This window comes from Juglans regia, chromosome 8 (genome assembly GCF_001411555.2).
Source record: "Juglans regia cultivar Chandler chromosome 8, Walnut 2.0, whole genome shotgun sequence".
In the NCBI taxonomy this organism is placed as follows: domain Eukaryota; kingdom Viridiplantae; phylum Streptophyta; class Magnoliopsida; order Fagales; family Juglandaceae; genus Juglans; species Juglans regia.
In genome coordinates, this window is record NC_049908.1 from 8,721,353 (window position 1) to 8,743,043 (window position 21,691).

General features: G+C 36.8%; 2 protein-coding genes across 3 annotated transcripts; both read right to left on the minus strand.

Annotated features, from left to right (window-relative positions):
* Positions 1-2,265: 2,265 nt before the first annotated feature.
* LOC109000509 (UDP-rhamnose/UDP-galactose transporter 2-like) lies at positions 2,266-6,243 on the minus strand. Of its 2 annotated transcripts, none has more exons than XM_018977413.2 (6): positions 5,789-6,243; positions 5,467-5,641; positions 4,768-4,952; positions 4,255-4,455; positions 3,112-3,273; positions 2,266-2,986 (listed from the first exon to the last, which is right to left on the minus strand). In XM_018977413.2, exons 2-6 carry the CDS (start codon positions 5,597-5,599, stop codon positions 2,627-2,629), a joined length of 1,041 nt encoding a protein of 346 aa, XP_018832958.1. In that variant the 5' UTR covers positions 5,600-5,641; positions 5,789-6,243; the 3' UTR covers positions 2,266-2,626. The 2 variants fall into 2 exon arrangements, with proteins under 2 accessions (XP_018832958.1, XP_018832957.1); XM_018977412.2 differs by having other exon boundaries at positions 2,282-2,986; positions 5,467-5,682; positions 5,789-6,227.
* Positions 6,244-7,807: 1,564 nt separating this feature from the next.
* LOC109000508 (chaperone protein dnaJ 10-like) lies at positions 7,808-21,446 on the minus strand. Its single transcript, XM_018977410.2, has 10 exons — positions 21,122-21,446; positions 19,951-20,010; positions 12,237-12,319; positions 11,927-12,086; positions 10,665-10,794; positions 10,061-10,219; positions 9,450-9,628; positions 9,270-9,350; positions 9,020-9,178; positions 7,808-8,377 (listed from the first exon to the last, which is right to left on the minus strand). The coding sequence occupies exons 1-10, from the start codon at positions 21,206-21,208 to the stop codon at positions 8,282-8,284; spliced, it is 1,194 nt and encodes a 397-aa protein (XP_018832955.1). The 5' UTR covers positions 21,209-21,446; the 3' UTR covers positions 7,808-8,281.
* Between the last annotated feature and the right edge of the window lie 245 nt (positions 21,447-21,691).

A 21,691-nucleotide genomic window follows, 5' to 3' on the forward strand; every position in this document is an offset into this window, starting at 1 on the left:
TTTATAACTATTTTCAAACTTTATTTCAAATGGAGGGTTTTTAAATAAAACTAAAATTATTCTTAATGAAGTGGCGGAATTATATATTAGTCAAAATTGTAGGTATATTATCGTCAGTTTACAGTTTTGCTGAGTTAATGGGTTAGAGACACCGAGGGTGCAAGTTGATGGAATGTAGTAGTTTGGGGATCTAAACTGAGAGTTTAGATATAAAAGGATTGGATGTACAAAATGAAATTTTCAATGATTTTAGGAGGATCAATGACCTATCGGTGGCGGAATGGTGATTTTTTTTTCCAATGGATCAACCAAATCAAAATTGACCAACTTTTGTTTCTTCTGCCTAATTTGGCTATACGGGGTGGTCGGCAATCGAATTCCGTCAAACAATCCAGTTGGTTCAACCAGTAGAATTAGGCCACTAACCAAGGGGATATGGGTGACAATATGTGACATAACTCGTGAATCTAACATGAGCACGACACGAAATTAGTAGGTTTGGGTCAAAAAAGTTGTCCCGTTAAGACATGATTTATTAACGGGTCAACCCGCTTAACACGAAATCAACCCGCTTTGACTTGTTTAGATTTTATTTCAAAATTAAAATTGTATTATTATTATTAAGTTGTAATATTGGTATTTCTCTACGCTTATGTTTTTATTATTTTTATTGTAATTTTTGACCTATGCTCATATTTGTTATTGTATAGTTTGTAATATTGGTTTTATTATATGTTAAAATTTTAAAAATATTAATATATATTTTTTGATATTGTTGCTACTAATAAATATATATTTTAACTTTTATTTGAAATTATGTTAATCATGTCAAATAAGTTATGTGTGTTAATTCAACTCATTTACATGAAACAAATTTAAATGGGTCTTGTTATGTTAATTTATTTCTAATTAATTATTAAACAGATCAAAACGAGTAATACGACACGACCCGTTATCTAAATGGGTTGGGTCAAGATTTGAAAATTTGATACGTTTAACTTAATAGGTTGGGTTCGAGTTGACTTATATAGTTGAATGTTTATGACTTAACACGACATGAACACAATCTGAAAACACGATTTGCCACCTCTACAAGGGATCAACACTCACCCCTAAAAACAGAACAACAATCTAGGCATCTTGAAAGAATCTCGGAAAGGGGTTACCAAAACTCATTCACCAAACAAAAACTTTAGATGTTTGTAATTTGATGTTGGATTTAGTAAGAAGTGCAAATCATTTTCCTTTTAGGCCGTGAAATGTCATATGAAGTGCACATCATTCCTTTTGGATTTAAGTTGTTTGATTTGTGAGGGATCCTTATCAAGTGAGTGAAAGTATCCCAAACCAAAGATATAATTAAAGGGTTGATTATTTAATGAAGGCGTTACCTCTCAAGAAAATCAATTAGAACTTTCCAAAACGATGGAAAACGACATAATTTGTTTCAATTAGACGTCATAAAATAAAATATTCTGCACTTTCTAAGTTCTTATAATTATGACAAAGATCCATTCAGTTGCCAAGATATCACCGCCCTATCCTCGAGGAAAATTAGGCACAATGTTGGCTTCTTGTGTGAGTGGAAAAGCATTCTTCACGTCATTTACCAAGAAATCCATAATTACAATCAATGATCTTGCATGATAAATAATCATCATAAAAAAAAAAAAAGGTATAAAAGTCTCTAATTTTGAATTTTGAATGAATTTTTTTTTTTTTAAATCAGCGCGGTTGAAATTTTATCACAAAATTACGAGAACAATTTTAATTCCAGAAAACATTGTGAAATAGTTCAATACTCAACAATCAACATCTCCTTTTCTTACTTTATTTACCGATGGTGCTTTTTTTTTTGGTCTTTTTTCTTATTATTATTTGTTTTGAAAATGTCACGAAAAATTTAGATGCGAGTGATATAGAGCCGTTTGAATATTGTCTCATCTCATCTCATCCCATCATCCAAACGGACTTTATTCATTTTGATAAACACCACATGATAAATATTTTGTTGGTTCACGGAAGAAAAGAACCAGTCGATAAATTATTGAAATACAATGGGTAAAGTAATTAGCTTTCTTTCTTTCTTTTTCCTTTTGGTTTTCTGCTTTTTGCAATTATTTTTAAACCAAAAATTACAGGGGAAGATCTTAAAGTCTCAAGAAGCCCAGATGTCTTTTCCACATTCCTCTACTATAAAATCATCTTTGCTACTCACTCACCTGGACAAAGAATGGATAGATAGATAGATAGATAGATAGATGGTGATACTGAACAGATAGATAGATAGATAGATAGCTTATGCGCATTCAATTAAGATATGGATTGTACACTTCCAATTGTCTCATGAAGAATTTATCTCCAGATACAGGTGCACAAAGAAATAATTTAGATGACCCGAAGAAATAAATAGAGGAACATAACCCAATTTAAAAGATGGATGTGTGTGATGGTCAGCTGATGAACTCTCAAGTCTTGCTGCCAGAAAGGGTAAAAAAATACAAACTAAAATGAATTGAAACGCATAAGAATACCTGTATTCCCTACCCATAAATAAACTCTTATCCTCCTCCCCCAATGAAATATCCTCTCCCCCTTTCTCTTTACTGGCCAAAACTAGGCCAAGCTATTCCTTAGACTCGCCAAGTTCAACATCCTTCACAGGAATATTTTGTAATCCGTCCTTCAAAAGTCTGATTTCCTCTTCTGTCAGGCTGTTTTTCGAATGGGAATGTGCCTTTATATTTGACTGCTTTTCAAGCTCCACGGCCCAACTATAAATTATCATGCCAAGGACAGCAATGAACATCCCCATGATGTTCTTCATAGTCATCGCGGAATCAAAGAGTAGCCATCCCAGTGTGAGGACGCAAACTGTTTTCATGTGACCTAAAACCTGGAAGGAAACAGCTGAAAAGCGCCCAATACAGAGGTACTGGCTCACATTACAGAACACTGCTAGGGAGCATGAAAGAAGTATGAATAACTGCACACGTTAATGCCATGTCATTAGACACGTTAAAAGATCTTTCTTTCAAAGATATACTTGAAGACATACAGGAGTAATTAGACAATTAGACTACTGTAATTTAAAAAAGTAAGAGTACTTACAATGGCACCGGAAGACATCTGATAGTATATTATAAATTTGCCACTAAGGAAGTAGTCAATAAATGGGCCAAAAAGAAGGAGAGAGACAGCTTGAATCGGGGCCGTCTTACTCAGCAATTCAAAAGACCCAATTGAGTACTTCTTCTGCAGGGAACCTATTGTCTGTTCCACCAAACAAAAAGAAAAAAAAATCAGAGAACATGATAGTAGTTTGTTTTAAACATGAAGTAGTGTTGATGTCCACAAAAAATCAGAGAACTTGATAGTAGTTTGTTTTAAACATGAAGTAGTGTTGATGTCCACAAAAAATCAGAGAACTTGATGGTAGTTTGTTTTAAACATGAAGTAGTGTTGATATCCACAAAGACTATTGGACTATAGATGTATCTCTATATAATAAGTTTCATAGCCCAAAAAGAAATCATTACGATGGATTCCTTTCATCTAATCTTTCAATGTGAAGTGCTGACAGAACAAATTATACAAGTCCTGCAATCTTGCAAACTGAAAAGGGAGCATCAATCATATGCCAAATATAGGAAGTCCGGGTTCAGACACATTGAAAATCATTGGATTTGGCACAGTCCAAACAACTCAAATTGCACCTATTAGAATTCTAATGCATTTCCTATTCCAAACTTAATGTTAACAACATACAAAATTTACATGTCACAGTCAACTTCAAAAATACGTTCTCTCTCTCTTTTTTTTTTTTTTTTATATTTAAGTAACTTCAAAAATAAGTCCTTACCCGTAACCTTGTCATGTTCTTATCTTTAACTGTATAGTCAACAACATCTAATCAATATCTTCCACTCCGAGATTAATGAAGAAACTTTTATGGAAAGAAAGCAATACTCGACAATTTCATCAGGTAACTGGACAACTTAAGGTAATCTGATTTATAGTCTTAAATTCAATTTGAAAAAGAAAAAAGTTTCTACAGTTAAGTAAACCCCATGAACTATCAATTCAGGATATAGACCGAACATTAAACACAAAGGAAAATATGACGGCTCAAAAGAACAGAACCAATGATACAACATAAACAATCAGAACAGTGAGTAAGTTCACGTGATTATCAGCTTTGGAAAAACAATTAAATAGTTAAGGCAAACTGAGTGAAATTAGCAAAATACTCACAATTTGCTGCAAAGATGTTGACAAAACTGCAACACAGGCACATATAAAGCCCTTGGCATTAACTTTCACATCAGTGACAGTGCAAACACCCACACCAATGACTACAACAACAACAGACATCTTGACCTCCCTTGAGTACCGCTTGTTGTGAAGTATCCACTCCATCACGCATACCACTGGAATCATGCTAAGTTTTGAAATCTGCAGCATAAACAAAGAGATTATTGGGTAACAAAAGGAAGAAAACTGGCCGGACAATGGTAAGAAGAGCATCCAAAGATGCGGTAGAGTTACTACCCCAAAATCAATACAACATTCTATGTCTTCAATAAACTCTTCTGAATGGACTACGGATTCAAAAGAAAATAAACGATGACAAACTCTCTTTGGGTTAGTCATGTATTGTCCAGATTGATTAGAATTATTTTAGATCAAAGAGCTGATGTACACAAAAAGACAAGTAAGTTGTAACAAAATGAAGATCTTAAAGAGCAAAGGGTTGGCGATCCATACCTGGTAGAATCCGACTGAGTTGAACATGAGGCTCAAGTTCATCCCGGTAATAGACATATTGGCAACAATTGAGAACCAGAGAAGCTCCCACATAGGAACATGCTTTGATGCAGAAAAACCAGTGGCATTTGAGACCAGACCAACCAATGCGGTGACGGCGAAGTGGAACCCGGTTAAAGTCGTCGCTGAAAAACCCCAACACGTGATAGAGATAAATATTAACTAGCGAGACGTAAAAAAACCTTTTAAGTGGTACTCATCATATCGCAATTGTAGGAATGGTGGTCATGTTCTCTTCTCTGGGTTAAAACAAAAGACCCTGGCGTTCTGAAACCGTAGATTTTAAGAACTGGATGCAAAATCAAGTTGCAAACAAATTGAAATTCAACTGAAAGAAACACGCGACACTCCATAACAAATAAACAAACAGAAGATCTAGCGTAAGCAAAGTCGAGAAAGAAATGAAAGGGATGGGATCGTCATTGTATTTAATTTTTCGTTGATAAAGAGCGAGAGAGAGAAGTAGATTAGCACGAGAAATATGCCAGGTGTGAAAACCAAGAAGAACGCGAGGGCAAGGGAAGGGGGTTGGAGATCTGAGATCTAAAACATCGGAAAGATAAAAGAAAAATGAAAGCGAAAAATATGCAGAGAAGTTAAGAGAGAGAGAGAGAGAGAGAGAGAGAGAGAGAGAGTAACCGAAGCTAAAAGCATAGCCGTGGGAGGACATGAGCTGCTTGTTGGCCATAATAATACCGACGGAACTGACTACGTTCATGGCCCAGGCTCCGACATCGGAAACTGGCGACACCTTCTTCTCGTTGTCCATCATTCTGTCTTTTTTCTTTCCTTCTCTCAAACCAATCACAAAAAGCTGTATGTACGGGGGGAGAGAAGGAAGCGAACGAAGATCCGCTAAATAAAATATAAAAAAGCAGATCGAATACAGAACATTAAAATTGAGTGAGGAAGAAGAAGAAGATGATTGATTATTATGACAGCAGGATAATGATGTTGATACCAAATTTGCTTCGCCCTCTTCCTTGTTCTCCCTCCCTCTGTCTCTTCCGATTGAAATTTCAAAACAAAAAAAAAAAGAAATAGTGATAATAATGATTTCAAAGTATCTTTGGTATAGAATCTTCAAATTATACCGAAAAAGAAAATACTGTATACATAAAAAGGAAAGAAAGGAAGGAAGGAAGGAAGGAAGCCAGCAAAGGGGTGGAAATCGTGGGGGGAATCCGGAATGGGCCGTTTCAGAGTGTTTTTTCTCACTTTTCACACTTCCAAGCCTTCATATTCCAAACCCACCGTGCGTTAGGAACTTAGGCATTAGGCGTCAGGCGGCAGTCGGTAGGAAGGACGCACGCACGCTCGCTCGCTCGCTCGCACGCAGCTCTCCACTTCCTAGCCCCTACCCCTTTCGCTGTCTTGCCGACGCCATTCGTACGCCTTCTGTTTTTCCTGTAAAAAATTATTAATACTATATATTTTTAATTATTTTACTATTATTTATAAATAAATAATTTAACATAATCTTAAAAATTTTATTAAGTATAAATAAATTTGTGTATCAATCTAAATATTAATATTATTATTTTTATATTATTTTTAATAAAATTTAATTTTTAACCAATTATATTAAATAAATATACATATTAATAAGTAAAATCGTTTAAAATTAAATTTTTTTCTAAACAAAACCTAAATCTGGTCCTTAAGCTATGTTTGATAATCCACAGTTACCATGGTAATAATACTTCTGCCTTTATTTACGCGTCGAGAATTGAGATGTTTTGTGCCAACTAGGATATGGATATTAGTCCACCTGGCAGGCAGGCAGCCACCGGCACTGTCCGCTCTACTGTCTGCAATTGATGGATAGATTTATATAATAATACGATTCTGTCATGATTTTTATACGACAAATTAACGCCGCCTCCTTTGTTTATCCCCTTCCTCACGTGTTCACGTTTTCTCACCGCATCCTCTCAGATCCTGGTATCAGCTTTAGGATCTATTCATTTCATTTCATTTTCACTTCAAATAAATAATATTTTTACTTAGGTTAAAATAAAATGCATTTTTTTTATAGTTAGTTATATTTCTGAGAATTATTAATTAATACATAAATATTAAAATATCTTATATTTTCAAATATAAAATTTTTTTACATAAAAATCTTACACCACACATCTCCATCTAATCAACATATAATTTATCATTTTTATTCTTATATCTTAACACTTAAATATATCTACGTTTAAATAAAATAGTTTCAATTAGACGTCATAAAATAAAATATTCTGCACTTTCTAAGTTCTTATAATTATGACAAAGATCCATTCAGTTGCCAAGATATCACCGCCCTATCCTCGAGGAAAATTAGGCACAATGTTGGCTTCCTGTGTGAGTGGAAAAGCATTCTTCACGTCATTTACCAAGAAATCCATAATTACAATCAATGATCTTGCATGATAAATAATCATCATAAAAAAAAAATAAAGTATAAAAGTCTCTAATTTTGAATTTTGAATTTTGAATTTTTTTTTTTTTTAAATCAGCACGGTTGAAATTTTATCACAAAATTACGAGAACAATTTTAAGTCCAGAAAACATTGTGAAATAATTCAATACTCAACGATCAACATCTCCTTTTCTTTCTTTATTTACCGATGGTGCTTTTTTTTTTTTTTTTTTCTTATTATTATTTGTTTTGAAAATGTCACGAAAAATTTAGTATAGAGCCGTTTGGATACTGTCTCATCTCAATATAATTTCAACTACTAATCTCACTACTATTTACAAACTATCTCATTTCATCTCATCTCACTAGCCAAACGAACTTAATTCATTTTGATAAACATCACATGATAAATATTTTGTTGGTTCACGGAAGAAAAGAACCAGTTGATAAATTATTGAAATACAATGATAAATTATTGGTTAGATGAAAATGTAATAATAGCGTAAACGACTAAAATTACGAAAAATTAAAAAAAAAAAAATTACTGTGTATATACCGTTCACGTAAACTAAACACTTCTCCATGAAAATTTATATTTGGGTGGCACAGCTTTTCACCCGAAGGAAACAATCGCTTTTAATCTGTGTCTAAATTATGGGTGACACATTGATATCCAAAATGACTAAACTATTAAGCAAAATCCTTCGAACTCACTTTGAACCTGTGAAACCGAACAACAAGAACGACACCCCATCAAAAAAAGAAAAAACTCACAATAACTGGCCAGCCAATCGTAGCCAGATGGTGATAAATGAAAAAAAAAAAAAAAAAAAAAGCACTGCCTTTGACAACCATCTCCTCCTATATGCATATAAATTATTTGTCTCCCATTGATATACATAACAGCATCAGCAAGTGCACTCGGCCAGAGGTGGGATGTGCTTTCCCGCACAATCAGCTATTCATACAACCACAACATTGATACATATGACAAGCATTATACATCACAAGCATTTCACACATGATATCAAGCCTCTTCCACCTTCAATTCCTGCCTGTTGATGAGTGTCTTGACGCCCCGGGTGGTGCCACTGGCATTGGGAGTGAGCCTCCAAAGTTGGGGGCCTCCACATAGGGGCTCTAGATTTTCCAGTTGTTCCAAAAGAAAAGGGAAAATAGCATAAGTGAAAGATGATATAGTGATACAGATAAGAAAAGAGAAGATGGTTGTTTTGGGGGGGGGGTTGTTCCATCTCATGCCTATGTATATTGGCACCATCCAATGCCAATGCAACTACCATGTCTTCATCTGGAGGGCGTTTGTTTAATCATGAGCTTTTTGGTTATTTGATTTTTGCATTTATTAAGTTACAACAAACAAAGAGCTTTTTGGTGCTTGTCGTAGACTCCATGAGAGCATAGAGTCTACATTTTCTACAATAAAAAGATCATTAACTCTCTGTGCTCCTGTTTTGTTTTTGTTTTTTATTCCTGCCCACTTGATGGGAGCTATGCTGGATTCTGTAGTCTATTCAAAGTTTCCTATGCTTCCATCATTCCCATTTTGTGTCAAAAGCACTTTATGACAACTTATTGCTTTCTCGTGTCACAAAAGAAATCATCTGCTGGTATTAAAGAGTTGACATGGTTATTCATGAAATTCGACAATAAAATCCAGTTATTTTTATAGGTGCTACAACTCAGTCACGTTTGGGATTGAACCTGTGAAATGTTGAAGTGATTTAAAAAATTCATGATCTTATTAGAAAGAGAGAAAGGTACCTGTGGTGGAAATGCGGATAAAGATGGCTCTTCAGGATTTGAAGATTTTGGTGAAGTACTAGGAGAAGAAGCATCAGTGTTTGACTCATTTCCATTCAATTTATGTACTGCACCATTTAGTATGTTTTCACTCTCATTCCCGTTGGCTGGTTTAACACTCTATATGTATACCAGTCTCTATTAGTCATCAATAATGAACATTCTTTTATATTAACCACAAGAAATTGTGGAAGAGGCACCAGGGAAGTACCTGGAAGATTTTACCAAGAGTTTTCAACCCCTTTGCTCGTGCACGAAGCTCCTCTTTCTTGGCATTGTTGTCTTGAAGAACCTAAGTAAACAATGAACATATTTCACTAAACCACCTTTGACCAAGTTTTTACTTCAGTTTCAGCCATATACAGAAACTACTATAGGAAAAAAAAACCACCATCTGACAAACACGGGAAAGAGTGGCCTCAATATCAGCTACGTTAAGCTTCCAGAGGGAATCAATCATCACTTTTTTGTGAGATTGCATGTATTGTTCAAGTTCATCATCAGTATAGTTTCCTTCGGCATTCAGTTGCTTTTTTATGTCCTCCTGTAGCTGGATCAAGGCAATTGCACCTGGAGCCACCAGCAACAAAAACCAATTCATTGTTGTAAGCAAATATTTCCCAACACAGTCCCCCCTACACAAAGCACACAGAGAGACAGAGAGAGCATAGGCACACAGCTCGTACACACTAAAAACACCCTGAACAAATACCACCTCGGCACCAACTGCACATCCTAATTGATGATCTAGGTGCCATGCATTGATTTGACTGCAATGGAGACCAAGTTACCAATGTATTGCGATGAGGCCTAGATCTAAGGTTTCAAGACAATGATAAATTACTAACAAAATAGCGACCATAAGTAAACAAAAAAGCAACTCCACCAGTTCAATATTAAGCCAGATAGGACCTGAAGGATCGAGTCAAAGGGTAGTTTTCCAGACAACATCACAACATGACTAAATATCATCATGGGTCAAAACTAGCAATATGCACTAACCTGTTGCTGCCGTTACTTGGGATTTAATGAAATGCCCTTTGTTTCTAAACCATTCAGCAATAAATGGTACACCCAAGTATATTGCCTTCTTCCCTAGCTCTTTAGCGGCCTGCCTTGCATATATATATCCAATTGTATTCAACATATCAGCACCATAAGCTGTAGAAAAAGACAATTAAATGGATCAGAATCATCAGTAAATATTCATTTATATACAGGGATGTGCGCCAAAAGACTAAAATTGCCCAAGATATATCCAAAATTTGATCTTTTTCCATATGCCATAAGCCATGCACGAAATGCTTGCTGATATTAAAAGCTTGCCAAAAACTTCTTCCAAAGAGAAGAAACCAGGTATAATACATAATTTGAGTGGTCTCCATCGACTAACTCATTACTCATACTCACTGACAGTAAACAGGTGGACTATTTGTAAGGAAACTCTTTACAATTTTATAGGTCAGTTTTCATAATGAAAAGGACACTGACTTAAACCTACTGATTAAATTTTCAAACATACCTAGTTGGATTGCAACTTGTCAGACAGAATAATGCCAAGAACAATAGAAAAACTTGATTTCCAAAAGAATAAAGACAGGATTACCTGCATTGGATAGCCTTGCTACTTCAGCTTCAGCATGTCTGATAAACTCCTCTTTGTTTCCTTGTACGTATTGGTTGAGTCGATCTTTCAGAATTTCTGCAAGCTTTTCTTCTCTTTCCTTCTGAACAACCTGTAGAAATGAGGAATTTGCAAAAAAGAAAAAAGAAAAAAAAAGAATGAGCATAAAACAAACAACGCTTGATTAATTGATTGGTTATTACTACTACTAATACTACAGCCGCTGCTGCCGCCACTACTACACACCCGCGATGACTAATACTACACTGCCCCTACCCCTTGGATTGGTAGAGATAACTCCAACACCACACCAAACTTGAACCTGTTACCTCCCCACCACCACCCCCAATATAGCGGATGTGAAATCATGGGTTCCTTGCCATTTAAAAGTGCAAGTTTCAAGAAAACAAAAGAGAACGTCCACTGAACTTAGATCATATGCCAACAATTAAAGACAAAACCATCAATTAGAAGAAAGGTTGAAATAGTTAAAAAGATACTCATGCGACTGGTAAAAAAAAAAAGGGTTAAAAAGATACTCATGCCTATAATAGGAGGATGCCTTACTTTAATACCCCAACCAATCTTATATCTTTCTCCTCTCACATTTGGTATGATAACCATTAACAAGGTCAAGCATAACCCCCTAAGAACAACAAGGTGGTAAAAGAGCATAAAATAGTTGGGATCACCAATCCATAAAAGCGTGTGTTCTCAATCTTCTGCAGTATTGAATAGTTTTGTTCTTCATTTTGCTATTACTTCCATAAATCTTTTGTCCCAAACATCAATCAGCAGTTGCATGCATACTTTGCTTATCCTAGTGGCCAATAATATTTATTGGGAGTATGTTCCTGAATAAGATGATTTGATGTTACAATGATGTTGGTCAATAAGTTGAAGTTGCCATGCCAAAGCATCAATCTCAGTGCCATAATAAGATCACCTTCATGGTGCATAACTAATAGGGTTGATCATGAGCATGCCACAAATCTAACCATATGCTATACCTAGATGTCTGTATAAGAACCACCAGTTTTGAAAGCAAAGTTAAGAGAAGAAAAAGGTGAACTGTATCACTGGTTCTAGTGTAAGAAAACTTCATTGCCCTTCTTTTCGTTAAAGCATTTTCACTTCCGTCGCGATTAACCATCCAACTTCAGGTTTTCAAAACAGTAATGAGAAGTCCAGTATAAGAATATAAAATAATAACAAAAAACCCAATTGATGAGGTAGACTCGTACCCTCATTTTCTCTTGCAACCTTTTAGTATCAAACTGTTCCCCTTCCGTAAATATGTCTAGTGAAGCCATTGATGCCATTGCAAGCTGGCCTATGTATTCCTCAAAAAGCTCGCTGCCAAAAAGCATCGCAAAGATAGCTGCAGGATCGATAATTGCTTCACTGCAATATTAGGGAACCACAAAATATATCAGAAAAAACTATATTTAAACATAACAACAATTTCATTACAATCTACCTACATCATACAGGGAGACAGACACTATCAATCTTGAATTTCATCTATCAATAAATTAACAACAAGAAACTAACGTTGAGATTCCTGATTTCCCAAAAGAGTCATAAGCTTGCCGTTGGCCTGTATCACTCAATACTTGGTAAGCTTCACCCAAGACCTGAATACAAATGAATGAAAAATATATATTACTATATGTTTAGAACCAAATGAGACTAGAAGGAACATGGGAATTAGCACCATTACTCAAAATCTCCAGATTGCAAAATAACATTCCTAATGTTCTTTTTCTATAAGTAATAGACATTAAAAAACTTTTTAATAATAACTAGTTAAAATTTTTATTGAAGAAAACAAAAGACATTGCCCAAGTACATGGGACATATATACAAAAGAACACCTAATTAGAAATAGAAAGAAAGACAAGAAAAGTCATGAAAACTCAGCCCATTAAAATCTATAGCAGCTGCCCAAAGGAACAGAGTATTGAAAAATAAAATTTCAAACTTTTGATCATCTGTTTACGATCCTCAAAATTTCTCTCTGTAACAACCAAAGAAAAGCTCAAGCCACATTTAGGCCCATACTCTAAATGGACTAGCCAATGTTACAACTGGAGCTCCTTGAGATCATTGCAAAGAGCAAAACTCCCTCCTAAACAATGTGGGATCTCACCTTCCTATACTCAATCCGGTGTATTACACTCTCACTCATTTCCAACCATTAGACAGATAGGAACCATCTTCCACACCACTGCAATTTGTAAGCTACCATCTAATCCTCTCCAATTGGCAAGGATGTCTACTTTTCTTCTAAGCATAATTGAAGCCAACCCAACTATATGAAGATGGGTCTACAGATTCCCTGCTCTTTCTGCATGTACAACACATATATATTCTCAATGGTTGAACCTTCCCTAAGGAGGCTGTCCAAACAGAAAAAAAAAGTTGCTTTCAAAGGCGCCTTAGTCAACCAAATAATTCTTCAAAGAAAAGAGTTGTTTGCCTGAGGTAATAAAGCCATGATAGAAAGATCAAACAGTGAACTTCCCTCTCTTGGAAAGGTTCCATAGAATCTAATCTACACGCTCAGGTTGTAATTTAGTAGAGTAGAAGAGATTGAACTATGACGACATCAACCTTTAAATCATGCGATGCTCTAGAAAAAGCTAACATTCCCCTTAGGGGATCGAATAGTGAACTTCCCTCTCATGTTGGTAACGCCAAAGCCACTTCCCTATAAGGGCCTAATTGAACAAAATCAAGTTTTGAACTCCCAATCCTCCCTCTAAAATGTTACTATGAATTTGAACTTTTCACCTAACCAGCTCCATAAAAAGTTGTGTTGTACCTTCTGTATTAAATTGGCAACAATAGGGGGAAGGGAATCGAGGAAAATAAATATAATTGGATCAGTCCTAATATTGGATTGTTTTCATACTAAAGTAAGGAGATCTATATGTGTCAACAGAGATAAGGATGGTGCCAATAAACTCGCTTTGGCTTGTGAAACCATGGCAATGGTCAAAGCCATACCATTTAAATTCTAGGCAAACATTGGACTTTGTCTAGTAAAGTTACTTTTATACATCAGCACAATTTTTTTTTTTTTTATAAGTAAAACAAATATTTATTAATTCACCAAGTGTCAAATTACAAAGTAAAATGCCCTAATTATGTAGGAGCATTAGAAACTAAGAAGTCATGAAGGTCCATGCCATTAAAGTCTACAACAATGGCCCAAGTACAAAGAGTCCTAAAAAATAACAGTGTTAGCTACTCCAAAAATCTCTGTCTTCGAAAATCCTCTCATTGCGCTCCTGCCATAAGCACCACATAATACAGATAGGGATCATCTTCCAAACCACTTTGATCTGTCTCGCCCCTCGAATTGAGGTCCAGCAAGCCAATACATCCAAAACGGTTTCCGGCATAACCCATACTAAATCCATTCTTTTAAACACCTCGTCCCAAAAAGTCCTGGCTACCTCGCAGTGTAAAAGTAAATGATTCACCGACTCACCCCCGCTTTTACACATGCAACACCAATCTGCAATGATTATCCTCTTCTTTCTCAGATTATTCGTGGTGAGAATCTTGCCCAAAGACGTTGTCCACACAAAGAAGGAGTCTTTGGGAGGAGCCTTATGACGCCGAAGCCTTCTCCAGGGAAACTGTATCTCTGGAACTTGTGTGAGAACCTTATAGAAGGAGCGAACAGAGAACACCCATTTCCCTGCAGGACTCCACCACAAGTCATCTTCTTGCTAGATATTTGGACGAACAGAATACAAGAGACTATAAAAATCTACAAAACTCTCTATCTCCCAATCCTGTGCCGCTCGGTTGAAATTGATGTTCCAGTGAATGTTCCTACCTGAGACTTCCATAACCTTCGCCACTGTGGCATTTTTTGCACTTGCAATCAAGAAAAGAGAAGGAAACAAATCTTGTAGAACACTGTTACTACACCAAGCATCCTTCCAAAATCTGATATTGGAACTTGTCCCCAATTGCAGTCTAGTGTAACGATGGAAGACCTCCCATCCTCTTCTAATATGTTTCCATAGCCCCATTCCAGATGCTCCTCTAACTTCTCTAATACACCATCCCTCCCCTAAATCACCATATTTGTTATCGATCACAGTCCTCCATAAAGCCTCTGGTTCCTTAGTATATCGCCACAACCATTTGCCAAGTAATGCCCGGTTAAACAATCTCAAGTTTCTAATACACAAACCACCATTGGAGATAGGACGGCATACCATGTAACCATCTCCCACTTGACTAAGTGGAATTTAAACTCATCTCCTAAGCCCCCCCACAGAAAATCTCTCTGTAGCTTCTCAAGTCGACCCGCCACACTTGCCGGTAAAGGGAATAATGATAGAAAGTAGGTGGGTAGGTTAGAAAGTGTACTTTTGATTAACGTAATCCGGCCCCCTTTCGACAAATACAATCTCTTCCACCCTGTCAGTCACCTCTCTACTTTTTCAATCACTGTATCCCAAATCGAGCATGCCCTCGATGCTATATACAGCGGCAATCCCAGATAACTCATAGGAAGAGACGCTATCTTACAACCCAGTGTGCCAGCCAACTCCCTTATATCCTGAACTTCTCCAATCGGCACCAACTCAATTTATCATAATTCACTTTTAAACCAGACACTGCTTCAAAACACATCAGCAGCGCCTTCACAGCCCTCAACTGGGCTTGATCAGCCTCACACATAATAAGCGTGTCGTCTGCAAACAACAAATGAGAAATAGTAGTAATACCCCTACTCGGCGATCCAATCCGGAAACTACTGACAAACCCATTAGTCACTAAAGCCAAGATCATCATGTTTAGTGCCTCCATAACAATAACAAAAAGTAAAGGAGATAACGGATCTCTTTGTCTCAAACCACGAGAGCTCGGGAAGAAACCCTCTGGACTGCCATTGATCAACACCGAGAACCGTACCGTAAATATACACCATCTAATCCAAGACCTCCACCTTTCTCCAAACCCACACCTACCCAGTAAATAAAGAAGGAAATCTCAATTAACATGATCATACGCATTTTCCATATCTAGCTTACACATAATCCCTGAGTTGCCAGCCTTCAATCTACTGTCGAAGCATTCATTCGAGGAAAATAAATATAATTGGATCAGTCCTAATATTGGATTGTTTTCATACTAAAGTAAGGAGATCTATATGTGTCAACAGAGATAAGGATGGTGCCAATAAACTCGCTTTGGCTTGTGAAACCATGGCAATGGTCAAAGCCATACCATTTAAATTCTAGGCAAACATTGGACTTTGTCTAGTAAAGTTACTTTTATACATCAGCACAATTTTTTTTTTTTTTATAAGTAAAACAAATATTTATTAATTCACCAAGTGTCAAATTACAAAGTAAAATGCCCTAATTATGTAGGAGCATTAGAAACTAAGAAGTCATGAAGGTCCATGCCATTAAAGTCTACAACAATGGCCCAAGTACAAAGAGTCCTAAAAAATAACAGTGTTAGCTACTCCAAAAATCTCTGTCTTCGAAAATCCTCTCATTGCGCTCCTGCCATAAGCACCACATAATACAGATAGGGATCATCTTCCAAACCACTTTGATCTGTCTCGCCCCTCGAATTGAGGTCCAGCAAGCCAATACATCCAAAACGGTTTCCGGCATAACCCATACTAAATCCATTCTTTTAAACACCTCGTCCCAAAAAGTCCTGGCTACCTCGCAGTGTAAAAGTAAATGATTCACCGACTCACCCCCGCTTTTACACATGCAACACCAATCTGCAATGATTATCCTCTTCTTTCTCAGATTATTCGTGGTGAGAATCTTGCCCAAAGACGTTGTCCACACAAAGAAGGAGTCTTTGGGAGGAGCCTTATGACGCCGAAGCCTTCTCCAGGGAAACTGTATCTCTGGAACTTGTGTGAGAACCTTATAGAAGGAGCGAACAGAGAACACCCATTTCCCTGCAGGACTCCACCACAAGTCATCTTCTTGCTAGATATTTGGACGAACAGAATACAAGAGACTATAAAAATCTACAAAACTCTCTATCTCCCAATCCTGTGCCGCTCGGTTGAAATTGATGTTCCAGTGAATGTTCCTACCTGAGACTTCCATAACCTTCGCCACTGTGGCATTTTTTGCACTTGCAATCAAGAAAAGAGAAGGAAACAAATCTTGTAGAACACTGTTACTACACCAAGCATCCTTCCAAAATCTGATATTGGAACTTGTCCCCAATTGCAGTCTAGTGTAACGATGGAAGACCTCCCATCCTCTTCTAATATGTTTCCATAGCCCCATTCCAGATGCTCCTCTAACTTCTCTAATACACCATCCCTCCCCTAAATCACCATATTTGTTATCGATCACAGTCCTCCATAAAGCCTCTGGTTCCTTAGTATATCGCCACAACCATTTGCCAAGTAATGCCCGGTTAAACAATCTCAAGTTTCTAATACACAAACCACCATTGGAGATAGGACGGCATACCATGTAACCATCTCCCACTTGACTAAGTGGAATTTAAACTCATCTCCTAAGCCCCCCCACAGAAAATCTCTCTGTAGCTTCTCAAGTCGACCCGCCACACTTGCCGGTAAAGGGAATAATGATAGAAAGTAGGTGGGTAGGTTAGAAAGTGTACTTTTGATTAACGTAATCCGGCCCCCTTTCGACAAATACAATCTCTTCCACCCTGTCAGTCACCTCTCTACTTTTTCAATCACTGTATCCCAAATCGAGCATGCCCTCGATGCTATATACAGCGGCAATCCCAGATAACTCATAGGAAGAGACGCTATCTTACAACCCAGTGTGCCAGCCAACTCCCTTATATCCTGAACTTCTCCAATCGGCACCAACTCAATTTATCATAATTCACTTTTAAACCAGACACTGCTTCAAAACACATCAGCAGCGCCTTCACAGCCCTCAACTGGGCTTGATCAGCCTCACACATAATAAGCGTGTCGTCTGCAAACAACAAATGAGAAATAGTAGTAATACCCCTACTCGGCGATCCAATCCGGAAACTACTGACAAACCCATTAGTCACTAAAGCCAAGATCATCATGTTTAGTGCCTCCATAACAATAACAAAAAGTAAAGGAGATAACGGATCTCTTTGTCTCAAACCACGAGAGCTCGGGAAGAAACCCTCTGGACTGCCATTGATCAACACCGAGAACCGTACCGTAAATATACACCATCTAATCCAAGACCTCCACCTTTCTCCAAACCCACACCTACCCAGTAAATAAAGAAGGAAATCTCAATTAACATGATCATACGCATTTTCCATATCTAGCTTACACATAATCCCTGAGTTGCCAGCCTTCAATCTACTGTCGAAGCATTCATTGGCAATTAGAGCCGCATCAAGTATCTGTATACTCTTAACAAAAGCATTTTGTGGTTTAGTAACAATCTTCCCCAAGACCCCACTTAATTGATTGGCAAGCACTTTTGCAATGATCTTATACGCACCATTCACTAAACTAATAAGCCGAAAATCTGTAATCTCAATGACCCCTACCTTTTTAGGGATTAATGCAAGAAAAGTAGTGTTGACACTTTTCTCAAATTTTCCTACCGAGAAGAACTCTTGAAACACCTTCAAAAGATCCTCTTTAATCACCTCCTAGCATTCTTGGAAAAAACCCATAGAAAAACCATCAGGTCCGGGAGCCTTATCTTTTGTCATCTTCCTTACTACATCAAAAACCTTTTCCTCTTCAAAAGCCTTCTCCATCCTGGTAACATCTCCTAGTTCAATAGTGTCAAAAGTCAATCCATCCAAAGTAGGCCTCCAACCCACCTGCTCAGTGAGAAGCTTTTAAAAGAAACCGACCACGAGGTCTTGAATAACCTCTTCTTCTCTACTCTCGGCCCCCTCAATTCTCAACACTTCAATGTTGTTATTTCTTCTATGAGAGTTTGCAATTCTATGGAAGAACTTCGTACTCCAATCCCCTTCATTCAACCAAAGAGCTCTTGATTTTTGGCGCCATGACATTTCTTCCTATAGGATTATCCTCTCAAGATCTGCAACCAGCAAAGTTTTCTGTGCTTGCTCCTCCTCACTAAGTGGCCTCCCTTCTTGCAGTCTTTCTAAATCCTGAATTTCCATCCACTTGGTTTTTTGTTCTCCTCCACATTACCGAAAGACTGTTTATTCCACTCCTTTAAGTCTCTTTTTAAGATTTTCAGTTTATTTGCAAAAATGAAACTGGGTGTACCTTCAAAATGATACAAAATCCACCATTGTTTAACTCTTTCCACAAAAACTTCTGACTTCAACCACATGTTTTCAAACTTAAAATACCTTCTATCGCTACGAATACCTCCACAATCCAACAAAATAGGCCAATGATCTGAGGCTAAATGTACCAAACGTTTTTGCCATACATCCGGAAAATGGTTTTCAAACTCAAGTGAAATTAAAAAACGATCCAAGCAGTTGACCATGTGGCTGGACCCCCCACTAGTGGAAGGTCTATGAAGTTCAAGTCAAAGATACAATCTGAGAACTCCAGACTTGCTGGCCTCAATCTTCTGCTTCCAAAACTTTCATTCTGAAAACGAACCACATTGAAGTCCCCCCCAATGCCAAAAATTAGTTAACATGAAAAGTCAAAACTCTCTTCACTCTTATATAGAACATTCACATTGTCAGTAGATTTGGATCGTTTCTTTTAACCAACCCCCACCCCAAAATTCAGAATCAGTGTTTGCAGTTAAAAGAGAAGAATTATTTGGATTTTTTTATCGGTAAACAAGAATTTTATTAATAATAATGACAAGCATAGCCAATGTACATAGGAAGAATTATTTAATTTGAAGGAAAGATAAAAAACACCAATATTACTGATGATTGTTTGTTTTGTCAGGAGAGTTGTGAAGAAATTCTTTTTGATAATCGTTGTGAAGAAATTCTTGTAGTAGATTAGAGACCGGTCAATTGTTTCATGTTGAATAAGCATAGAGGGAGGAGGGGTTCTGATTACACTTATAAGTAACAGGATAAGTTCAATTATTGAGAAATAACAATAATAATAACTATATTTCCTACAACTAAATGAAGAAACTGAGAGTGAGAGGCAAATGAATCACGGCATTCATGTTTGGTTTGGGAAGGAATCATAGAAATTAATCCTGGAAATTAGTCCGTTGAGACAGAAGCTTTTGTATCTTTTCATGGCTGTATAAAACACAACTTTAAGCATTTCTGATCAAATACAATATTCAATAAGCAAGAAGGAAAATCTTGCCTGAAAATTCTGTGCCGCAAGAGGATCATTTGGATTCTTATCTGGATGAACCTGCCGTGCCTGCAAGCAAGAAAGAAAAATAATCCATATGAGCTACAGATCCAGTCATTTCTAGCTGATGGACATCAACACTGCATAGCATGTCAGGAGTACATTAGTCTAGACATGAAAAAAACACATAAAGCTTATGTCGACAGTACTTGTTGCAACTCCAATACATTCAAAGTTTTGACCAAATTGAAGAAAGTTTCTTTACATCCCCTCCTGATTTTTGGTCCCCACGAAAATCATTGCAGAGAGTGCTAGGTGATGGAAGGGATCACCAAATCCGTTATGCATTCAAAAAGTGAAGGAAGTTTCATTAGGGGTCTTTAGTTAAAGTTGGAGGGCCTTTTGTAATTGTTGAATTACCAATTAATCAAATGTATAACAGAAGTATACGAGATTAACAGAATAAAAGAATCATAAGGGGACATACACTTTAAAGCGGCAGGACACAACTTCAGGCCAGAAAACAAGATGGATAAAGGGCAGAAGACAGATGAAATCTGCAAAACCCTTCGGCTATTTAACAAAACTCGAGTGTTTTTAAATGAACTAGAGAGTCATTGGACTTAGTTTTAAACGCTAGCAACTCCTCGGATAGTTTAGCTGCTTCTCTTGAATGGAAAAAGTACTAAAAAAAGCTGGGAGAGAAAAGTGCAATATAAGGGGAAAAAAAAGAGAAGAAGAAAAGGGTAAAAAACACGGGGGAAGAGAGGGAAAACGGTAGCGGGGAAGTCAACCTCGTTAAAGGGTGTGATTGTGACGATTGCGGATATTTTGCCCAGAACACCATATAAACAAGGCAATAATATCTTAGGCATTCCTCTTTAGGGCATCAACCTTGTATTGTACGAAATGATCGGTAAAAAAAAAAAATGGGATTACTGGCGACCAAAGATATCGTAATTTCTCAGAACTTGTCGCATATAAATGAACTTAAAACATCCTCAAAAGATATCGTAATCTCTCAAAACTTGCATATAATAAATGGAATCAACCAAAAACCTCTCTTTGCTGATTATTAGACAAAATCGCGATGGGGGCAAAATGATAGCAAGTAAATAACCAGTGTAGAAAAGAAAATAGAACGGAACGCGAAAAACGAAAAGGGAAGATTGGATTTCACCTTTATGTAATAAGCTTTCTTGATCTCGGCTTCGGTAGCTGTGGGGCTGACCCCAAGCACGTCATAGTATTCCGTCTCCTTCACCATCTCAAAGACTTCCCTCTTACGATCCCCCGATCAAATTATATGCAGATATAAATTCCTCCCCGTCCACCTCCGGTCCGGAAGAGAACAAGATTCACAGACCACAAGAAAACGTACCCAGAGATTAGAAAATTACGCTATAGAGAGCCATGGCAAAGAGAACCTGAAAAATATTAATTCGCTGCCATGGATGTGTTATGATCCTGTAATTAACAGGATGCATCCCCTTTTTTATTTTGAAATTTTGACTCCATGGTTTGGCATTTGTCATCTCGAATAATTGCAGGACTTTAATTATTTTTTTATTTTTATTTTTATTTTTGCCACAAACAGGCCTTTAAATTGTTTGTTTAGATTGAAAACTTATGTCAATTCATGTCATCTCATTATTATAATTTTTTTAAATTTTTATATAAAATATAATAAATAATTTAATTTTTTAAAATTTTAAAATAAAATAATATTTTAATAATATTTTATTTTACT